At 35.1% G+C, this 19,029-nt stretch overlaps 1 protein-coding gene across 1 annotated transcript in view; it reads left to right on the top strand.

The window, feature by feature from the left end:
* The window catches only part of Hel89B (histone acetyltransferase 1), an 863,997-nt gene that overhangs the window by 740,108 nt on the left and 104,860 nt on the right, over positions 1–19,029 (top strand). Inside the window, exons 34-35 of the mRNA XM_090405810.1 lie at positions 1,342–1,490; positions 11,199–11,333. Of these exons, the coding sequence (XP_090261936.1) occupies positions 1,342–1,490; positions 11,199–11,333 (284 nt within the window). The remainder of the gene's footprint in view (positions 1–1,341; positions 1,491–11,198; positions 11,334–19,029) is intronic.

The following is a 19,029-nucleotide window of genomic DNA, read 5'->3' as shown; positions in this document are numbered from 1 at the left end:
TGCTACACTTTTTGGACGCCCTTCACATGGATCATCTTCAAGACTGGTACGGCCATGTTTAAACTTGGCAGCCCATTTCTTAATTTGAAAACGAAGCAAAAGAGTGCCCATAAACTTTTATGAACTTCGAATGAATTTCTTTTGGCATTAAACCTTCTTTTACAAAGAATTTTTTATCCATTTCAAGGGCTACAGACAATACTTGCTTCAGACAGCTGTATGAAACAAACTACTTGATAGAATGGCTTGCAATTTCACATGAATGCTTATGACAGATGTACCAACTTAAAAAAACAAATCTTGCTGATAGTGTTGCCATCTATGGTCGAGGCCGAGAACTTTTCAGACCACCCTCATACATCAATGGAACTGTTAGAACTTGATATGCTGTGGATTTGAAATTGAGAATAAAATGAGGAGTTGAAGTTTAAAGGAAATATTTCAAAAGTGGAAGAACAAGAATCACTTGGGTATTGAAATATACACTGATAAATAGGGATAAAAAAAAAGTTACTATCCATCCATATGTATAACTATTTGATACAACTACATCTGAACTGTTGTTCACAGATTTGGTTGTATGAGTTTCTTGGCAGTAAGGCAATCTTAGAGAGAATCCAGAGGTGGATGACCAAGATAGTAATGATTCTGTGGAATGTTCCCTCTAAGGGTAATTTAAATGTTTGTGGGTTTCAAAACTTTTCCTTTAACTCATATATAGATGTAATTTGTAGGTTATAGATTTAATTGATATATGTAAAAGATGGATATGAAAGAAGCATATAACTTATGTAAGAAGATTTTACAGGTTAGATGTAGAAGAAATTTTTCAATTTTCCTAAAAGTTGAGTAAGAATGTGAGTAACAAGAATTTGTAGCTTTTTTGTTGTCGTTGTTGTATTTGCTTCGAGAACAAAGGCATATGGAATTAGTTACTAGAAATGGTCATTCAGTGTATTGTCTATGAATGAGTTCTAAAAAAAACCCATGATAAATAGTGTATGAACAATAAATGAATAATCCTGGCACCTAAAACTGATTAAAGTGACAAGAATTGCTTCATGTTTTTACATTCTATTTAACATATCATAAAGTATTGAAACATACGGGATTTTTTTTTTATCCAATGCTATATGAAATGTGATGGTGGTATGGTCATAATAAGATTTATACTTTATATGATACACACTTGAATTATATTAAGCAAAATACATGTACATTAACATTCTAAGAATAGTGAAAATGCACAAATTACTAAATGTGTGTTTATTTTTTAAGAAGTTTATGTAATTGTAAAATTGTTTCCAAGCATGCTATGATTGTTTGCCAATTTTGTTGTAGGCACTGCAGTACCTACGAAAAGTTTGCAACCATCCCAAACTCGTCCTTACTGTTCAGCATCCTGAATATGACCGCATTATTCTTCAGTTAAAACAGCAGAATTCAAATTTGTCTGATATTCAACATGCGGCAAAATTATGCTCCTTAAGGTGAGTTCATTATAATTTTGATAAAGTAATCACAGATTCATAATATTTTGGTTAGCAAAAATTTAAATATCTGTTTAAATTTTTATGTATCTGTAAAAATTTAAATTTATATCAAAAATATAAATTTAAATAATTTTCAAATTATTTCAGTTCATAATTAAATGTAAATCATTAATCAGGAGTTAACAGAATAATTAAATATTGAAGACTTTCTTGATCAGATAAAGTATGGAATATTTTCAGTATCTAAATTTAAGTGTGTATGTGAGAGAGATTGAAATGCAAATACTGGTGATATGAGCTGTAAAAAAAAGTATTAGTAGTCTATATTGATTGTATTCAAAATTGCAGTCACCAGTTCTAGCACATTGCCTAGATCACCACCATTTAAAGATGATATTATTCATATCATAGTTGATGATTTTGTAGCTTGCTACACATGTGTTATGTACACATCCCGTTGTTTAAAAATGTGGCAGATGGGGACAGAAATGTGTATGTGTGCATGAAATGTAGGCAGTGGTAGGCACTGGGAGATATAAGTATCTTGATCTCAGAAGTGGCAGCAGAGAAAATGTTTCAGAAATGGATGAAATACATTGGAAACTAGTAGTGTGTTGGAGGGTGGAGAAAATGTTAAAGACATACATGTGGATTTGGGCAGTGTAGCAGAGGAAGATGGTTTGTCTGATGACTATGTGTGTGAATGCCATTTGAAAGCAGGATGTGTTAGAAAGAGAGAGAAATGGAACTGCTGAGAAAGGAGATGGAAGGAATGAAGACTGAATTGAGGGTGAAAGAAAATATTAGGAGGCTAGATGGATTAGCTAGTATAAGAAGAATGAGAGTAGGTGTAAGAGAAGTGCTTCAGAGAGCAAGGGGGAGAGAGGGAAGCAAGAAAATCATGGAGAAAAGGGAAGTGTTAGATTGTGATAGAGTGGAAATTTATGTATTCCTATCTTATCACAGTCTAACATGCTTTTCCAAACAAAAGAATGAGATAAATACAATAAATTGCCTCTAAGTGTAGAATAAGTATTATGTATATATAAATCAAGTGCGTTCTGTTATGAAAGGGTAAATAAGTATGTATTTTGTGCCATTCACGAATGTGATTAAATTGATATTGAAGGTATAAAACATTAGCAGAGCATTATAAAATATGTATAAAAGAATTATAAAATGTAAGCACAAATTCAACAGTTGGGGGGGGGGGAGTCAAGTCCAAAGGTTATGGAGACGTACGCGAGGAAGCGGCTCGCCCCAAGTAAACAACGTGACGTCAGTGTACGTGCGATAAGCAGGGCAGAGAATGGACGCCATGACATAGTAGCACGTGTGAGTTGGCTCGACATCGAAAGGGGTGAGAATCGTCGAGAAGGAAAGAGGGAAATATAAGGGACATGCGACCCTGTAACAAGGCTTTTTTTCCCTGGATTTCCTGTGTGTTCGTCCCTCGTGGTGACTTAGGGTGCGAGTGCCCTCGATGTCGGACGGCTCCCGATAGGCAGCTACGGTCTTGGTGGCCTTATTCTCCGCAGAAGGAAGCAAGTCTGGCAGTCCACAGAAGGCCAGTTTCCTGTGAACCTAAAGAGCCGAAAAGGGAAGATAAGTAAACTTTGTTTGTGTTACACTGATTATGAATGAAAGATTTGTGTCACGTTAATTTATTATAGAAGAAGAACATTAATGATATAGGATAGGATTGTATTGTTATCACTTTAGAAGAATATTGATTTTTACCTTATTATCTGTCATTGTGCTAAAGTTTGCCTTTATATTGAATGAAGTTAAGGATATGTTAGAGTAAAGAATTGGCATAATATAAAGAGATTGTGAAAGATATGAATGTTATCTTGTGTAGTCTGACAGAGCTACGGAATTTTAGATTGATTGTGATAATAGTACATAACTAATGCATTAGCGAAGGTTAATATAATTCTTACTTTAGGAAGCTACTGTATAATATTTTATAAGTGTAATAGTAGTGTTTGAATATTATATACCTTGTCTGGAACTCCCTTAAGATGGGATTTAATTTATGTTATTATGTGTATCAACTTTTGAGTATAATAAACCTTGCTTTTGATTCTAACAAAGACTTTCTGTGATTTCTGGAATCCAATGCACCGCTTATAAAATATTAATGCAAACCTATGCGGGATATTAGAAAGGAGTAAATTTTGGCTACGTCTGCAGAGTTGATAGGTATCATTAAGTACTGTCCTGAGATTACCTCTCGGTTGTTAATATTAATAATCTAATAACGCTAAGTGGCGCAACGAAACAAATAAATTTCTTGGCGTTTTACGAGAGGTAAATCTCAGACACTCGGATACTCTGGTACTGCCTCGTTCTCAAGGAAATTCCATTGTCCCTCAGAGGTACCACGTGCTACCCGATAGAGTGTATTACGGTAGGATATTGGTAGAATAAGGTTAAGATAGAAGAAGGTTTAGGTTAGAAAAGATTGAATAAAATACAACCATTGTACAATAAAAAACAAGAATTCGATACAACAGAAGAAAGGAAATTGCAGATAGTTGAGAGACTGTAGAAACAAGAGATGAGAAGGAGAGCAGGAGAGAAAAATTGGAAGCTGTAAGAGCCAAAGATGCCAGTGAGAGAAGGATGAATTAATTTGTTTGGAGTGTCGTGTAAGGAAATTCAGGATGTGAAGATTAGTGTGCAAAAAAGTGCTTGCTGAGTGGAACAATAGAGAGTTGGACAATGGCTATGAAGAAGAGTGCAAATGTAGAGAAAATTATACACTGGTATCCAATACCTAAGGAGAAACACTATTTCTGAAGATTACAACTGCAAATTCAAATGAATCAGCTTGTAGCAATTTATATAACTGATGATTTCAAATAGAAAGTGGGTATACATTTAAATTTTTATATTGTATGCAAAGGGGTCACTTCCCAAATTTCAAAACAAAGGTTTTGAAATTTGGGAAGCAGAGATGGGATGTAAAGTAAACAATCAGTGCAGATATCTTGGAGGAGATGAGAGATCTGGGAGTGATTATAGACAAGGACCTAAAATTTCGGGGACATGTTACTAAAATTGTGAAAACAACACAGCGGATAATGGGAATGATGCAGAGGACATTGACTTGTAAGTAAGGATGTTATGGTTCCTTTGTATAAGGCTTTGATCAGGCCACATATGGATTACTGTGCACAGATCTGGTTACCTGGTTTTCAAAAAGATGAAAATGCATTGGAAAAAGTTCAGAGGCAATTGGCTAAGGTGGTTTCTGGTCTCTGGAATGTAGAGTATGAAGACAGATTGACAAAATGCAATTTGCAGAAATTGGTGGATAGAATTATAATATATAAGCTGTTAAGAGGTTATTACCAGATTAATGTCGGGGAGGTTTAGCACAGAATGGGTGAGGATAGCAGGAGAACAAAAGGTCATCCCTGGAAGCTGTATAAGGAAGGTATGAGCAAGGGAGTGAGGAGCAGGTTTTTTGCATGGAGAGTGGTGAATGATTGGAATGCATTACCCGAGAGTGTGACAAGTGCATCGACAGTGAATATATTTAAGGCACGGTATGATAAACTGTGCGTATAACAGTGGACCTCCCACGATGAGTCTTTGAATCCATGGAGGTTTTTATAATAATAATAATAATAATGGTAGCACTGAACAAGATAAAAGGCTGCACTAAGTGAATTGTGCTTGAAGGAAGCTCTTTTCATGAAGGAATCAAGCTGCAAACTTGGATGTCTTGTAATGTCTCAAAGACATCATCAAGATCAGGTGGCCAACAGCGGGCCACATGCGGCCCGTAATGTGATTTTGTGCAGCCTGCAGCAGGATAAAAACTATATTAAATTATATGTATTATCAATTTAGCTATTAGTTTTGTCCGCAGATTTTCTGATTGATGTACTAGTTATATTCATTATTTCTGATGACGGAAACAATTTATATTCTCATTACGGAATCAAAATTTCTTTAAAAAGATTATTCAATTTACAAAATCTACTGCTTTTCTGTGCGAGTTGTAGCAGTGGGAGTAGTAGATTTCTATGCACTCCAGAGTAACACATCATTGAAAGTCACTTGCTCTGGTCTGGTTACAGTGATCAGTTTCTGAGACTCAGTTTCACCGTTAACAGTGTTATTGATGCAGTTTGTGTCCCCTGGTCAGTTACTTCCGCCTTTGTATACTATGAGTAAGAAACATAAGATCTGTGAAGAAAACAGGTCATTTCAGGAGAAATGGGGAAAATGAAATTCTGTTTATAAACAATAACGACAACAAACCACAGTGCCTTGTGTGTTTGCAAGTATTGTCTGTGCATAAGGAATATAATCTCAAACTCCACTACATACAGCACCATGCTGCTAAATACCAAGAATACTTTGGACAAGTACGTACCAAAATCGTATGTAATTTGAAGAGAGAGGTTAGTGCTCAGAAATCTATTTTTACTAAACCAATGTCACATCAGTACAAAAAAGCTCACTCTTGGCATCGTTTGTTGTAAGCGCAGAGATAGCAAAAGCAAAAAAATCATTATCTGATGGTCAATTTGTAAAAAACACTATTCTATGAAAATGGCACGTGCATTTGGGGAAGATAAAATGGCCAGTGAGTTTGAAAACATCCCACTATCAAAACAAACTGTAACAAAAAGAGTCGAGGAAATAGGTTCTCACATATTAAGTAAATTAAAAAAGTGTTATTACAGATTCAGCTTACTTCTCATTGGCTCTGGATGAATCAGCTGACATAACAGATACAGCTCAACTTCTAATTTTCATTCAAACTGTTTCCAAAGACTTTGTTATTAATGAAGAGCTACTAACATTAGAGTCATTGCATAACACAAAAGGTCAAGACATTTATGATGCTCTTATTAAGGTTGTAAATGGTACTGGTGACATCAACAATCTCACAGCTATTGTGACAGATGGTGCCAAATCAATGTGTGATACTCAAACAGGCTTAGTTGGCTTACTAAGGAAGGCTGGAATCAATTGCTCTGTATTGCACTGCATCAACAGGAGGCTCTGTGTGGTAAAATTCTGGAGATAGAGGATGTTATGAAGTGTGTGAATCTAATGAAGGGAAGAAATCAGGCCTTGACACACCGCAAGTTTCTTTCTTTTCTAACAGAAATGGAGGTAAAATATGACGATTTAGTGTTATATACAGAAATACGTTGGCTAAGCAGAGGGAACTGTTTGAAACAGTTTTTTGCTTTGAGAAAGGAAGTAAAACAGTTTTTAGAGGAACATGAGAAGACAAACAAAGAACTAATCACAAAACTATGTGATCTTCATTTTAATAGCTTACTCGCCTTTCTAACAGATATCACACACCACATGAATGAACTCAACGTGAAGTTACAGGTACGTAACCAAACAATCTCTGATATAGTTGGACACCTAGATGGGTTCATAAGTCGACTGAAGGTTTTTTAATTCATGCTAGTCAGAGGAAATTTGGTACGTTTCCCTTCCTGCAGGGAGTTGATGGAGGAGAGCATCACATTGATTTCAAGTTTTCTGTGCCAGTGTTAGACCAACTTTTGGAGCAATTCAGTAAGCAATTTTCTGACTTCAGTGACATGCGGCCACAACTGACATTATTTACCAACCCAATGAAATGCAACATTTCAGAGCAGCATGACACTATTCAATCGGAGTTGTGTGACCTTCAAAGTGACCCCTTTTTCCAGTCACAGGTGAAGATAGGCATTGACTTTTGTAAACTGGTACCAAGGGAAAATATCCTGCATTGAGTGATTTCAGCTTGAGAATTGCATCTATGTTCAGAAGCAGATACATATGTGAATGCACTTTCTCAAATATGAGGGCGGTTAAATTGTCACAAAGAAGCCGACTGACTGATGACCACCTTCAGGATTTATTACGAATATCGTCAACATCACTGAAAATTGACTTTGATGAACTTGTTGCCGCAGATGAATGCCCTCAGTGTTCTCCTTAAGTTGTGTTACATGTAAAAAAACCAGAAATATGTAATTAAATTTAATTTAACAAATATATAGTAATTCAATACATATAACTATTGCCTTGAAAAAATGCAGAGTTTATTTTTATTTAAGTTCTGCCTAAAAGTGTGCGGCCCGTGACGCTACCGCTCATCATATATTGGCTCTCGTATAGAATGAAGTTGGCCATGGTCTTCTAGATGATTCATCTAGAAGAATTTTTGGAAAGCTTGTAGAAGGCCACAGAATTACTGATATTTCCAGAGACTTTGGAATCTCACATAGCATTATCAATCTGAGTAGCATTTCAAATCAATGGAATGTGTTCCAGGCATTTGCTAAGAGGTTGCTCTCACTCTGCCACAGAGCATGAAGACAGATTTTTGGTTATAACAGCAAAACGTAATCAATGCACGACAGCAGGTCAGCTTGCAAGATGGCTCCATTCAATCACAGGTACACAGATATCTCGACAAACTGTGGCAAACTCTAGCTCATCATAGAGCAAGTTTTCAGTGGTGTTGTACGTATAAAAAATGAACAAGACACCAATGGACTTCATACAATATACTCTTTACAGATGAGAATCATTTTAGTCATTCCTCTGATTCTACCCAACACTTGATTTAGTGCGAAAGTAGTACTGCTTGCCATCACAAGAATGCTCTTGAAAGGGATAGATATGGCAGTACTGAGGTCTTGGTGTGGGGTGGCATTATGCTTAATGGATGCACCGAGCTACAAGTGCTAGAAAAATGAAGTGTGACTAGTGAATGATATTGCAACGAAATTCTTCAATGTCATGTTCGATTGTTCCGTTGTGCTGTAGACAAAGAATACATTTTTATGGATAGCAATACCACATCACTTCATACACAAGCAGTGGAGCTACTTCTGGAGAGACTGAGAATGTTAATCAAATCAAGAGGACAGCAAGCTCTCCAGGTCTCAACCCCATAGAACACATTTGGGATACAATAGGGAGACACATTGCTGCTCAAAATTCCCCTCCAGAAAATAAATGAGGCCTTATCCTTGCTCCGAAGGAGGAGTGTGCCAGTTTGCCTCAAGAACTCGTGTATCATTTGGTGCGACATTGCGAGAATTGCATCGCAGTTTGAAGTGTTCATATTCGATACAGACATGTCTCTTCGCATGGTTTTCTGTAAGCACTGTACATTAATTCCTTAACTGTGTCCTTAGGAAATTTGTAACTTTTGCCAAAAATGTATTGCAATTTAATTTGTATGAAATTTGTAACATATTTTTTGTGTAATGTAATTTATTAGTACTGGCAATAAATTTATGTCCAAATTTGGCTGTATCATGAAAATTTTTTCGTATACATGTAAAAATGTAGTTTGTCCTTTCCTTAGCTTTTGGACACCAAAAGTGTAGTTAATGGTTGGTACAAATAACTTGAAAGTTAGCGTGAATTATGTAGTGTGAGCTTTGAGGTCAATGTTAGGGATAGTGCAGCAGAAATAAAACAAAATAAAATAAAAAAAACCTCGCATCAAATCCATTTGAGTGTAGTCCATTTCTTTTCAAAACAGAATCTCTGGCCATCCAGAATCAAACCAGCATTTAGGAGAAACTTTCACTGTAAATCAAATTATCAATAAATAGATCCACCTCTATACGTGACTTTTTTTTATTTTTTTACTATGATTTGCCTCCATAGTCCCTGCTGCTCTGTCCGAGTAAGGGATAAAAGCTATCTATATAAAACTAATTCAAGCTATTTACAATATAATGTCTCACTGTTTGACAATCCCATTCAACAGAAGTGATAAACAAGGTGACCCAGTAACATGTGTACTTTTTATAGGTATGCTTGAACATGTGTTAAGAAAACTTGACTGGGCCAAAAAAGGTATGAGTATCTTAGGAAAGAGACTAAGCAGTCTTCGATATGCTGATGATACTGGCAATTTCTCAGAAGATCCTTCTAAATTGCTGGGGATCATAAATGAACTAAATAATTCAAGTATACTGGGGAAACTTTGAATTCTACAAAAACAAAACTCTTGACTAATAACTCAAAAATTCCAACTAGATAAACATTGAATTTATCTCACAGTATACCTATCTGGAACAAATAATAATCCTTTCACAATAGACAGGACCTCAGAATACAGCCCATAGTAACCAAAGTATGAAACAATTATTAGGTGATCGTGTCATGAAATGAAGTGTGATTTGCCCATTTTCTTAAAAGGAACTGTTGAATTCTTAAATTACTCGCTTTGACAAAAAGAAAAGCAGTAACTTTAGTGTGCCAACAAGCAATCCAGAGCATTTGGGGAATTAAAAAAAAAAACACAGATGGTGACGAGCAGGTCTCTAAAACATTTATGTTATTCAAAACACTAAATAGTGTTTTGAATAACATAAATGGGATATGATTGAGACATTTAAGTTGGTAAAGGTTGTTACCAGATCAACGTGGAATAAATTTTTCATAGAATGAGAGAAGGAAGTAGAAAGAAAAAAAGGGGACACACACCTGGAAACTGTATAAACAGAGTGTGAGCAGGGGCATAAGGAGTAGGTTCTTTGCATGGAGTGTGGTTGGTGAGTGTAATACATTGCTTTACATTGTGATGAATGCAGATACTTTAAATGAATTTAAGGCACTTGATGATGGGCTTTGTGTGTAACAGTGTCTACCTCCCATGATAAGTCTTTTGATTCCATGGAGGTCTGGTGTTAATATATAATAATTCTTGAAAATTTTACATAATGAAAATGCTTTTTAATACTGTTATTTATAAAATACAATTATCTTGCAAAGACAAGTCAGAGACCTGATCTATGACTGTGTGCATAGTGAAAAACAAGTTTGGCTCTACATGGAGTGTTACCTACTTTTTTGTTTTTCATAAATTTTATTATTTATTTTTCCTATTAAACTACTGTTTATGAATAATTTATATAAATCACCTTTCATTATGAACAATGAAATGAAAGAAATCACAAAGGGAGTTGTGATGAACTGTTTTGTGTTGTACATTTTAAATCCACATTAAAGGAAGGCATATTCCTGTATAATTAAGTGTAATAGATAGTGAGAATTAAAGAATGTTGTTTTGTCATAATAACATTTAGTTTTTTCAAACATCACCTATAACAATATTTATATAAAGTAGACCAGTTTTCGACTTCTGCAAGTAAAATTTTTTCGTAGCTAGTAGATTTAAGCTGTATTTCTGTATCTCTCTCTCTCTCTCTGTGTGTGTGTGTGTGTGTGTGTGTGTGTGTGTGTGTGTGTGTGTGTGTGTGTGTGTGTGTGTGTGTGTGTGTGTGTGTGTGTGTGTGTGTGTATTATCACCAGTCTGATACTGCAGATGAAATACCACTACTACTACTAACATACAAACACAAGATGTTATTCATTATCATTGTGTCTGTCTTGCAAATTTTTTGTTATCTGAAATTTATAATTTTATGAGTCATGAATCATAAAATTATTCATAATTTTATGAGTAATTTTATAAGTCCCAATATGTTACTATTGGGATATATGTTTTTACTTCTGAAAAAATGTAATGTGTGATTTTCATACACTCCTACTTTACATTTGAAGTCTTTGAAAAGTTAGTACTTCCTTAACATAGAAATGTTATAAATTTCTCTAATAAAATTATGCCAATACATTCTTGTGCTTCATTAATTTCATAAGTGCTGTTCTGTTTTTTTATCATGTTCTGTCATTTTAATGTTTCAGGCAACTTCTTCAGGACTGTGGAATTGGATTATCATTAAGCCAGCCAGGATCTGAACCTGTTGTTAGTCAGCATCGAGCTCTTGTTTTCTGTCAGCTGAAGAGTATGCTAGATATTTTAGAAAATGATCTCTTTAAGTAAGCACCATATAGCAATTGTTTCTTTAAAAAAAATAATAATAATAAAATTTCTTATTACTAAATATGTCATTATCAAATAATGATAAAGTTTTATCTTTTTTAAGGATAGGAATAAAATGCCATCATACTGATACTCTTATAAAAGAACATAGGTATTGTTTAATCATAGACATCTGGGTGTGTTACAGAGAAGTGATACTGAATATGAGCCATTTCATAATTACTACAAAACTCCTTGTAAAATGTATAGCCTTTAACAATTTATTAACCATAGATCTAACGTATTAATTAAGAATAATAATAAAATTAAAAAACACAGTTTACTCTCCAAAGATTTTTTTATTTTAAGAAATATATTCCACCACCCCTGTCTAGTTTCCTCCTTCTGAATGCAATAATCTGGTTTAATTTCAAGGCATAGATCTCTGTCAGTATAGTTTACTTTGAATTTTTTATATTTTATATATCAATAATTCGTTACTCGCATATTTTTCGTGGCAGGCATCACACTAGTCTTCACAACAATTAATATCCCTGCAAGTTGTTTAAAAAAAAATCACTATCACAGTTATTTAATAATAAACTTCATCTTCACCTTACTCAAGTATAGAGCAAAAGACTTCTATTTGGCGTAGGTAAAATATTAAAATAGAGAATATTATGAATCCAGCCATGTTTTATAACCAAGTACAGAAAGAAAGTTAAGAAAAGTTTTAAAAATTTACCAGAATTAACTTACAGCAGATTATTCAGTACCTTGCTTTTTCTAACATATTTACATCAACAATTCTAACAGTTGTTTATTTCATATGGTACAAAATCTATGTCTCAAAATTGTGCCATTGGTTTGAAGGTTTTACACTATCAAACAGCTGAATTCAACATGAAAATTAAATGCTTCACAGCATTAGCATTTTTTCCAATGAGCGATGTTACTAATGGATTTGTTGAATTGATGATCCGCAGCAAAAATGCAACATCTCTTTTAATTTGCACAATTTTTAAATGATTTCATTATGTTATGTATCACTGACATTCACCTTAAAAATTGGCCTTTGTAATGAATTTATAATACCTTTATCATCCATTGATTATTTACAAAAATTAATGCAAAATGTTTTATGGCGAAAATGTCTTATGCCGTAAATGTTTACGGCAAATTTTCCTAGAACCGGCCAGTTGGGAGTTAAAGCTTCTGTTGATTTTGAAAACAATCTCTCTGACTTATAATGATTTCTGTGTAGCACTTTTGTTTACATCTGATCCTGTGTGAAGGGGAAGATATCTAGAGTTCTCAATAAATATCAGCTACACACTGTATTTAAATCTTATGTCAAATTGGCAACTCTCATCTGTTCACCTAAGGACAAACTCTCTTTATTATTACCATTATTCATCTTGTACTTCTTCCAAAGTACAGGTATCCCTCGATTAACATGGTTAATTAATCCCTCACGTTAATCAAATCTAATAATCAATGGTAAAAATTACAATTCATCCATGATCGATTACTGTATTAATAATTCGTTTTATGTGGTACTCTTTTAGGAAAGATACAAAATGAATGCAAAGTAAATGCTTGTACCTACATTATTTACTGCAATTTTTTATCAAAAGAAATTATCAAGAGTCGTTTGAGCAGTTTTGGTTTTTTTTTCTTATCGGCATAAATTCTACGATAACAAGCAAAATGACTCCATGCTTTGGCAAACAAGCAAATATAATACATGATGGTACAAATTAAGTGGATATTGAATCCAACATTATTTCAAAGCTGAATAGAGAAACTACTAGAATTTCGTGCCGAATATATAGAAACTAAAAGTTTCGGGGGATGCAAGCATAAATAACCTTATGGGCAACTCATAATAAAGGTGGAGTAAGCTCCAGATCACTTTCCTTAGTATTTTCCATAAATGTAAAGCACATCTCCTAGAGGACATGTATGATAAATAAGTCTTTGGCTCTCTATTGTAATACATGATGGTTTATTTATTTCAGTTACAATCTAAAAATTATTGAACAAAGAATAAAATAAATAAAAAAAATAAATAAACCATTCTATACTGACATCGGAGGTCGCGGTATCTCTCAGATACAGTTTACTGTCAAATATCACAGACCTTTACATAACATGTGTTAAACCAAACTGACAACAAAAAAATAGTGCTGAATATCACTCGTAACATGTGAATGCACAGCTACTCATGACCTCCAAGCTATACAATGAATTGTGTAAGAATATCTATATTAAACATTTTGCTTGTATCTGTCAGATCAGCTGCGAGCTCCTCTGGGTTAAAGGCACGTTAATCAAAACTCTTGCCGCACATATCAAGGGATTGCCACAGTTAATTTCGCCATGATAATCAAATCCGTGTTAAGCAAAACCATGCTAAGCAAGGGATACCTGTACTTTCTTTTTCCTGATTTCATGCTTAAGCTCCCCATTCATCCATTTCATGCCTACCTTATTCAGCTGTTTGGCCTTTGAAATACATTCACACATTGATGCTGTTATGTATTTCTTTGTCAGTTCCCGAGCAGTATTTATTTCTTTACCGCACAACTCTTCATTCCATGCTATAGCTTCACGCTGTCTCCTAAGCTTTTCATAATCACCAGCTTTGTATTTCCACGTGTATGCTTTCTTCACAGAGGTCATCATATAGCTAGCCATTACCCATGTGATCACTTTGTGCTCACTTTCACCAATTGGAGGAAAGTGCAAAACCTCACTCACAATTATATCCTCCGATGAAATGATCAGATCTAAAGCTTGTGATCTTCGTGTGCCCTCCTTTACATACTTCCTGAGATAGTTGTCTATCAAGAACTAAGAAATTGATATTCTTTATTCCCAAATGCTCTCTCTTCATTCTAGTCTATACTGCCATAATTAAAATCACCCAAAATAATTACTCTTTCTTTGTTATCTAACCCAAGTTGCTTATGCATTTTTTCATCACCACCCTCCACAGTTCCTGGCTTGTAGCAACATCCAACTAAATATCACTTCCTGTCAATCTCCGCCTCACACCACACTACCCTGCTATCATCAGCAGCACTCCCCCTTCCTTCGTGTCCTTTTTAACCTCATGAAAATCACTGTTCCCTTCCATTTCTATTCTTCCCATTAGGATAACGTTTTCATTAATATATATTACTGTATAATTCCCTTCTTTTCTCAAATATATGCCATGTATGGCATATATTTGAGGAAAGAGAGTGCACAAACTGCACTCTCAGCACAGCTCTGCCAGCATACCATTCATGATTCTGTCTCGACTAATCATTGTCATACCTCAGCAACACACTGACAACCTTTCTCACTCTACTACTATCTTTCACTCTTCTTAATAACCTCCTAATAGCTGCCCTTACATTCTCTTTATGGTCACTTAAATTATTTGTCTTCACAACCACCACTAATTTTCTTGCTTGTTTCCTGCTGGTGTCCAAAGCATGAATTATTTTGCTCATTTTCCCTCCTGGATAGCATACCTCAGCGTTTCCCAAACTTTTCCTATGATCGAACACTTCACAAATCCTGAAATTTTCACAGACCACCTTGGTTATTATGTAATGTATTAAATAATAATTAATTGTTAATTTAGCTGATTTTTATTATTAATTAATAATTGATCATTAGTTAATATTAATAATTAATTAAACATAAACATCATTAAATTAATTTGTGCTGATTTTCATTGACATATCCCATTCTGATTACCAAAAATTTATAACATTTTAGTACTTACGAGTGAATGCAAACTTTTTCTCCTGTGTACTGGTAGTTTTTCCCTACTTTTGTACATCCTGGAGATAGCTTTGTTGGCTGGTGGTGGATGACTCACTATCTGTTGCGTCACAAACACATTGAATAAGAGATTTCTTAATACCCAAATTAAACAAAGTCCCTTGTCTCTTATTCATATTAAAATTTAAATCTGCAGGCCTATTACTTTTAAAAAATCACGGCACTATGGTTTCGAAACTTTCACCCTACAATACGAACTTGCGAAGAAAGTATTCAGTATTACTAGATTTGAGAACCAGATATAGACTACCTTGATCTTCAATTTTAGTGGAATAATTTTCTTTATACTTCCTTGCTGATCGGTCACTAATATTTGCAACACAGACGTTATTTCTTTCAGTTTTGAGAGCAGGGATCCACCCTCATCCCCCCATTGTTGTTATCGGCTTGCAGGCAATTTTTATGACCAGTCATAAACAGCGTTATTCTCTTTCCTGATTGTTGAAAGATTTCGATGTGTGAAAATTAACGGTAATTCATTTAATTAAATTTTCCATGTTTAAAAATACACCACTTGGTCACTGACATTTGCGACACAGATGTCATTTCCTTCAGTTTTGAGAACAGAGGATACGTCGTCCATCGTTATAGTCCGCTTGCAGGCAATTTTTATGACCAGTCATAAACAGTGGAATTCCCTTTCCCAAATGTTGAAAGGTTTCGATGTGTGAAAATTAGCAATACACAAATGTTAATAGGCGTTCTGGGTCTGAGCTTTTCAACATATTCACAAATATTATTCTCCTCAGAATATTTCCACTATGGAAATATTCTGAGGAGAATATTTGAGAAATACTATTTATTCATGAAAAATGCTTAGAAAACTAAAATGACAAATTCCAGGAGAACTTCTCACGGAACACTTATTCACCTTCCATGGAACACTGGTGTTCTGCGGAACACAGTTTGGGAAACCCTGGCATACCTCATGGACTCTCTCATTAACCGATCCTCTAATGATGGAATCTCCATACACTGTTATTTTCAAATCATAAATCACATCTTTTTCCCTTTTTTTTCTTTCATTCTATTCTTTTGCATTCTTCCATTTGTTTCCAGCTAAATGTCTAATATCACTCTGCATATTCCTCATTAATTTTTTATTTTGAATAACTCTTTTTTCAAATCTTGCATTCCAGAAATTTCACTCTCTGTTGCTCTCATAGTCTCGCTACCTCTCATTCTGCCACACCTTACTTCTGTTTCCTCTTTCATACTTCCTTTTGCTCCCTATGTATGTATGTATTCATTGTCAAGAGAAAATGGATTTTGGTTTGAAATGAGAGTGGAGTGTGTCATGACTGTTTTATGAACCAGAAATGCAAGACTTGTCAGAAGCAAGAAAATTAAATAATAGAAGTTAATGCTGCAAACAATGAAAATGTTGCAATGAACGGAGTTATGGGAGTAAATTATAGTGAAAGAAATGTGAAAGAGAGAATATAAATGACACACTCCAAAGTAGCAGTAAGGTAGCAATGCAAAAGTTAGGTCAATGGACTGTAAGATAGTGAATGTGATCAGTATCGTGGATGAAAGTGCAACCTACCTGATACAGATAGCAAAGAGCAGTAAGAAAGTAATTCATGATGTGAAGCCATAAAGGTGAAACAATTGCAGAGTGAAATGAAGAGAATAACAGTTGCATATGGAAGAAAGATGAAGGCTGGAATAAAAGATTGCGATGTGAAACAGGTCTCCAATTCAGATATTAGTATTCAATGTATGGGAATTCAGATATTGAGGTGTGGTTAATGAGAAATACATAAGGTTTATATAAGAAATACAGATGTATACTTTGCATCCCATCATTGCTTATCCAATCTCAAAATCTTACACTGTGCAACATTGAACTGACAGTTCCACTAATCTGCTCATTCATGCGACCCCTTCGAGTCCTCTTGTAAGGCCATAACATCTGCTTGACTCTGCATTGCTCTCACACAGTTTTGCATCATCTGCAAACAGCTGCATATCACTAGTTAAAACCATCCCAAAATCATTAACATACAAAATAAACAATAATGGTCCCAAAACTGACCCCTGCAGTACACCACTCATGACCTACTTCTTTTGGGATACTGCATCCCCATGTACAACTTTCTAATACCTATCTGACAGCCAGTTACTGATCCAACTCAGAAGTCTGTTATCCAGTCCCATCTGTTTCAGTTTATTTATCAGCTTGTCGTGTGGCAATCTATCAAAAGCTTTTGCAAAATCCAAGTACACCACTATATGCATCTCCCCATCCAAGATATTTGTCACTTTATTATAGTACATAAGTAAGTTACGTGAAACATCATCTCCCTTTAACAAACCCATGCTGATAAAGACAGAGACTACTGCTGTTATCAACCCATTTCTGTATCCTGCTTCTCACCAATCTCTCCAATACCTTCACACAACTCCAGATATACAGATTGACTTATAATTTGAAGCTGCAGCCTTCACCACCTTTATGCTGTGGAACAACTTTACTTTCCTTCCACTCCCTTGGAATCTGTGCTGTTGCAAGAATCTTATGAAACAGGCATGCCAATGCTACTGCCAACTCCTTGGAACATTCTCTTAAGATGCATACAAAGTACCTTCTGTTTTCCAGATTTCCTGCTTAAGCTCCACATTCATCCATTTTACACCTACCTTATTCAGCCTTTTGGCCTTTGGAATACATTCACACATTGATGCTGTTATGTATTTCTTTGTCATTTCCCCTGCATCATTTATTTCCTTAATTCATCTTCTCATTCCATGTTATTGCTCCAAATTGTATCCTAAGCTTGTCATAATCACCCTTATAATTCTACATACACCCTTTCCTCACAAAAGTCTGCATATGGCTAGCCACAACCCAGATGATCACTTCATGATCATGAAGTGATTTTTCTGGAGGAAAGTGTGATATCCCCCTCTCACAATTACATCCTGTAATGAAATGATCAGATCTAGAACTCTCAATCCTCATGTGCCCTCCTTCATTTTCTGCCTGAGTTATCTCTCAAGAAATTCATTTTCCTTATTCCCAAATGCTATCTCTTCATTTCAATCTATATTGCCCATATTTAAAATCACCCATAATAATTACACTTCCTTTGTTCACTAATCCAAGTTGTTTATACATTTCTTCACCACCACCCTCCATATTCCCAGGTATGTAGCAACCTCCAACTAAATATGTCTTCCTGTCAACCTCCACATGACACCACACTGCCTCATAACCACTATTTTCCTCTTTCATATCTACCTTATGCGGATTCTCCTGCTATCATCAGCAGCACTCCTCTTCTCTTCTTGTCCTTTCTATCCTCCCAAAAAATACTGAATCCATCCTTCCATTACTATTCCTGTTAGAAAACATCTTCATTCAACCATGTTTCGCTTATTCGAATGATTTTAGAGCGAATGAACTCAATCATTGAAACCATTTCATCTCCCTTATTTCTCATACTTCTATCATTTGTAAACAAATCTATTCATTAATTTTTGGTTTGTAACCAGTCCTCTCCGAGCTACTTGTTGGTTGTGATTTCCCCACTGCCCAATCATCTTTATCACCAGTTACCACATATATCTTCTCAGTCTCAACTTCCCTCACCAACATAGCAATATATTCCATCTTCATACATGCATTCACTGCCACTTTCAACATCCACTCTCCCTATGCCATGTTTCCCTGTCCACCTGGGCTCCCACGTTTCTCTGTTCCTCTTGCATTCACGTTCTCTCACACTACTACTGTTTCCACTGCCAAGCACTTCTGTCTCTTCAATACCACTCTCCTGATTTTTTTATTCATCTCTTTCTTCTGATCTCTTGCACACATCACCCACTGTATTTCCATACAGCAACACTTTCTCCAGTGCACTCTCT

This window comes from Typopeltis vanoorti, chromosome 15 (genome assembly GCF_054136105.1).
Source record: "Typopeltis vanoorti isolate ZY-2024b chromosome 15, IOZ_Tvanoo_1.0, whole genome shotgun sequence".
Taxonomy (NCBI): domain Eukaryota; kingdom Metazoa; phylum Arthropoda; class Arachnida; order Uropygi; family Thelyphonidae; genus Typopeltis; species Typopeltis vanoorti.
This window is presented reverse-complemented; position numbering and strand designations above follow the sequence as displayed.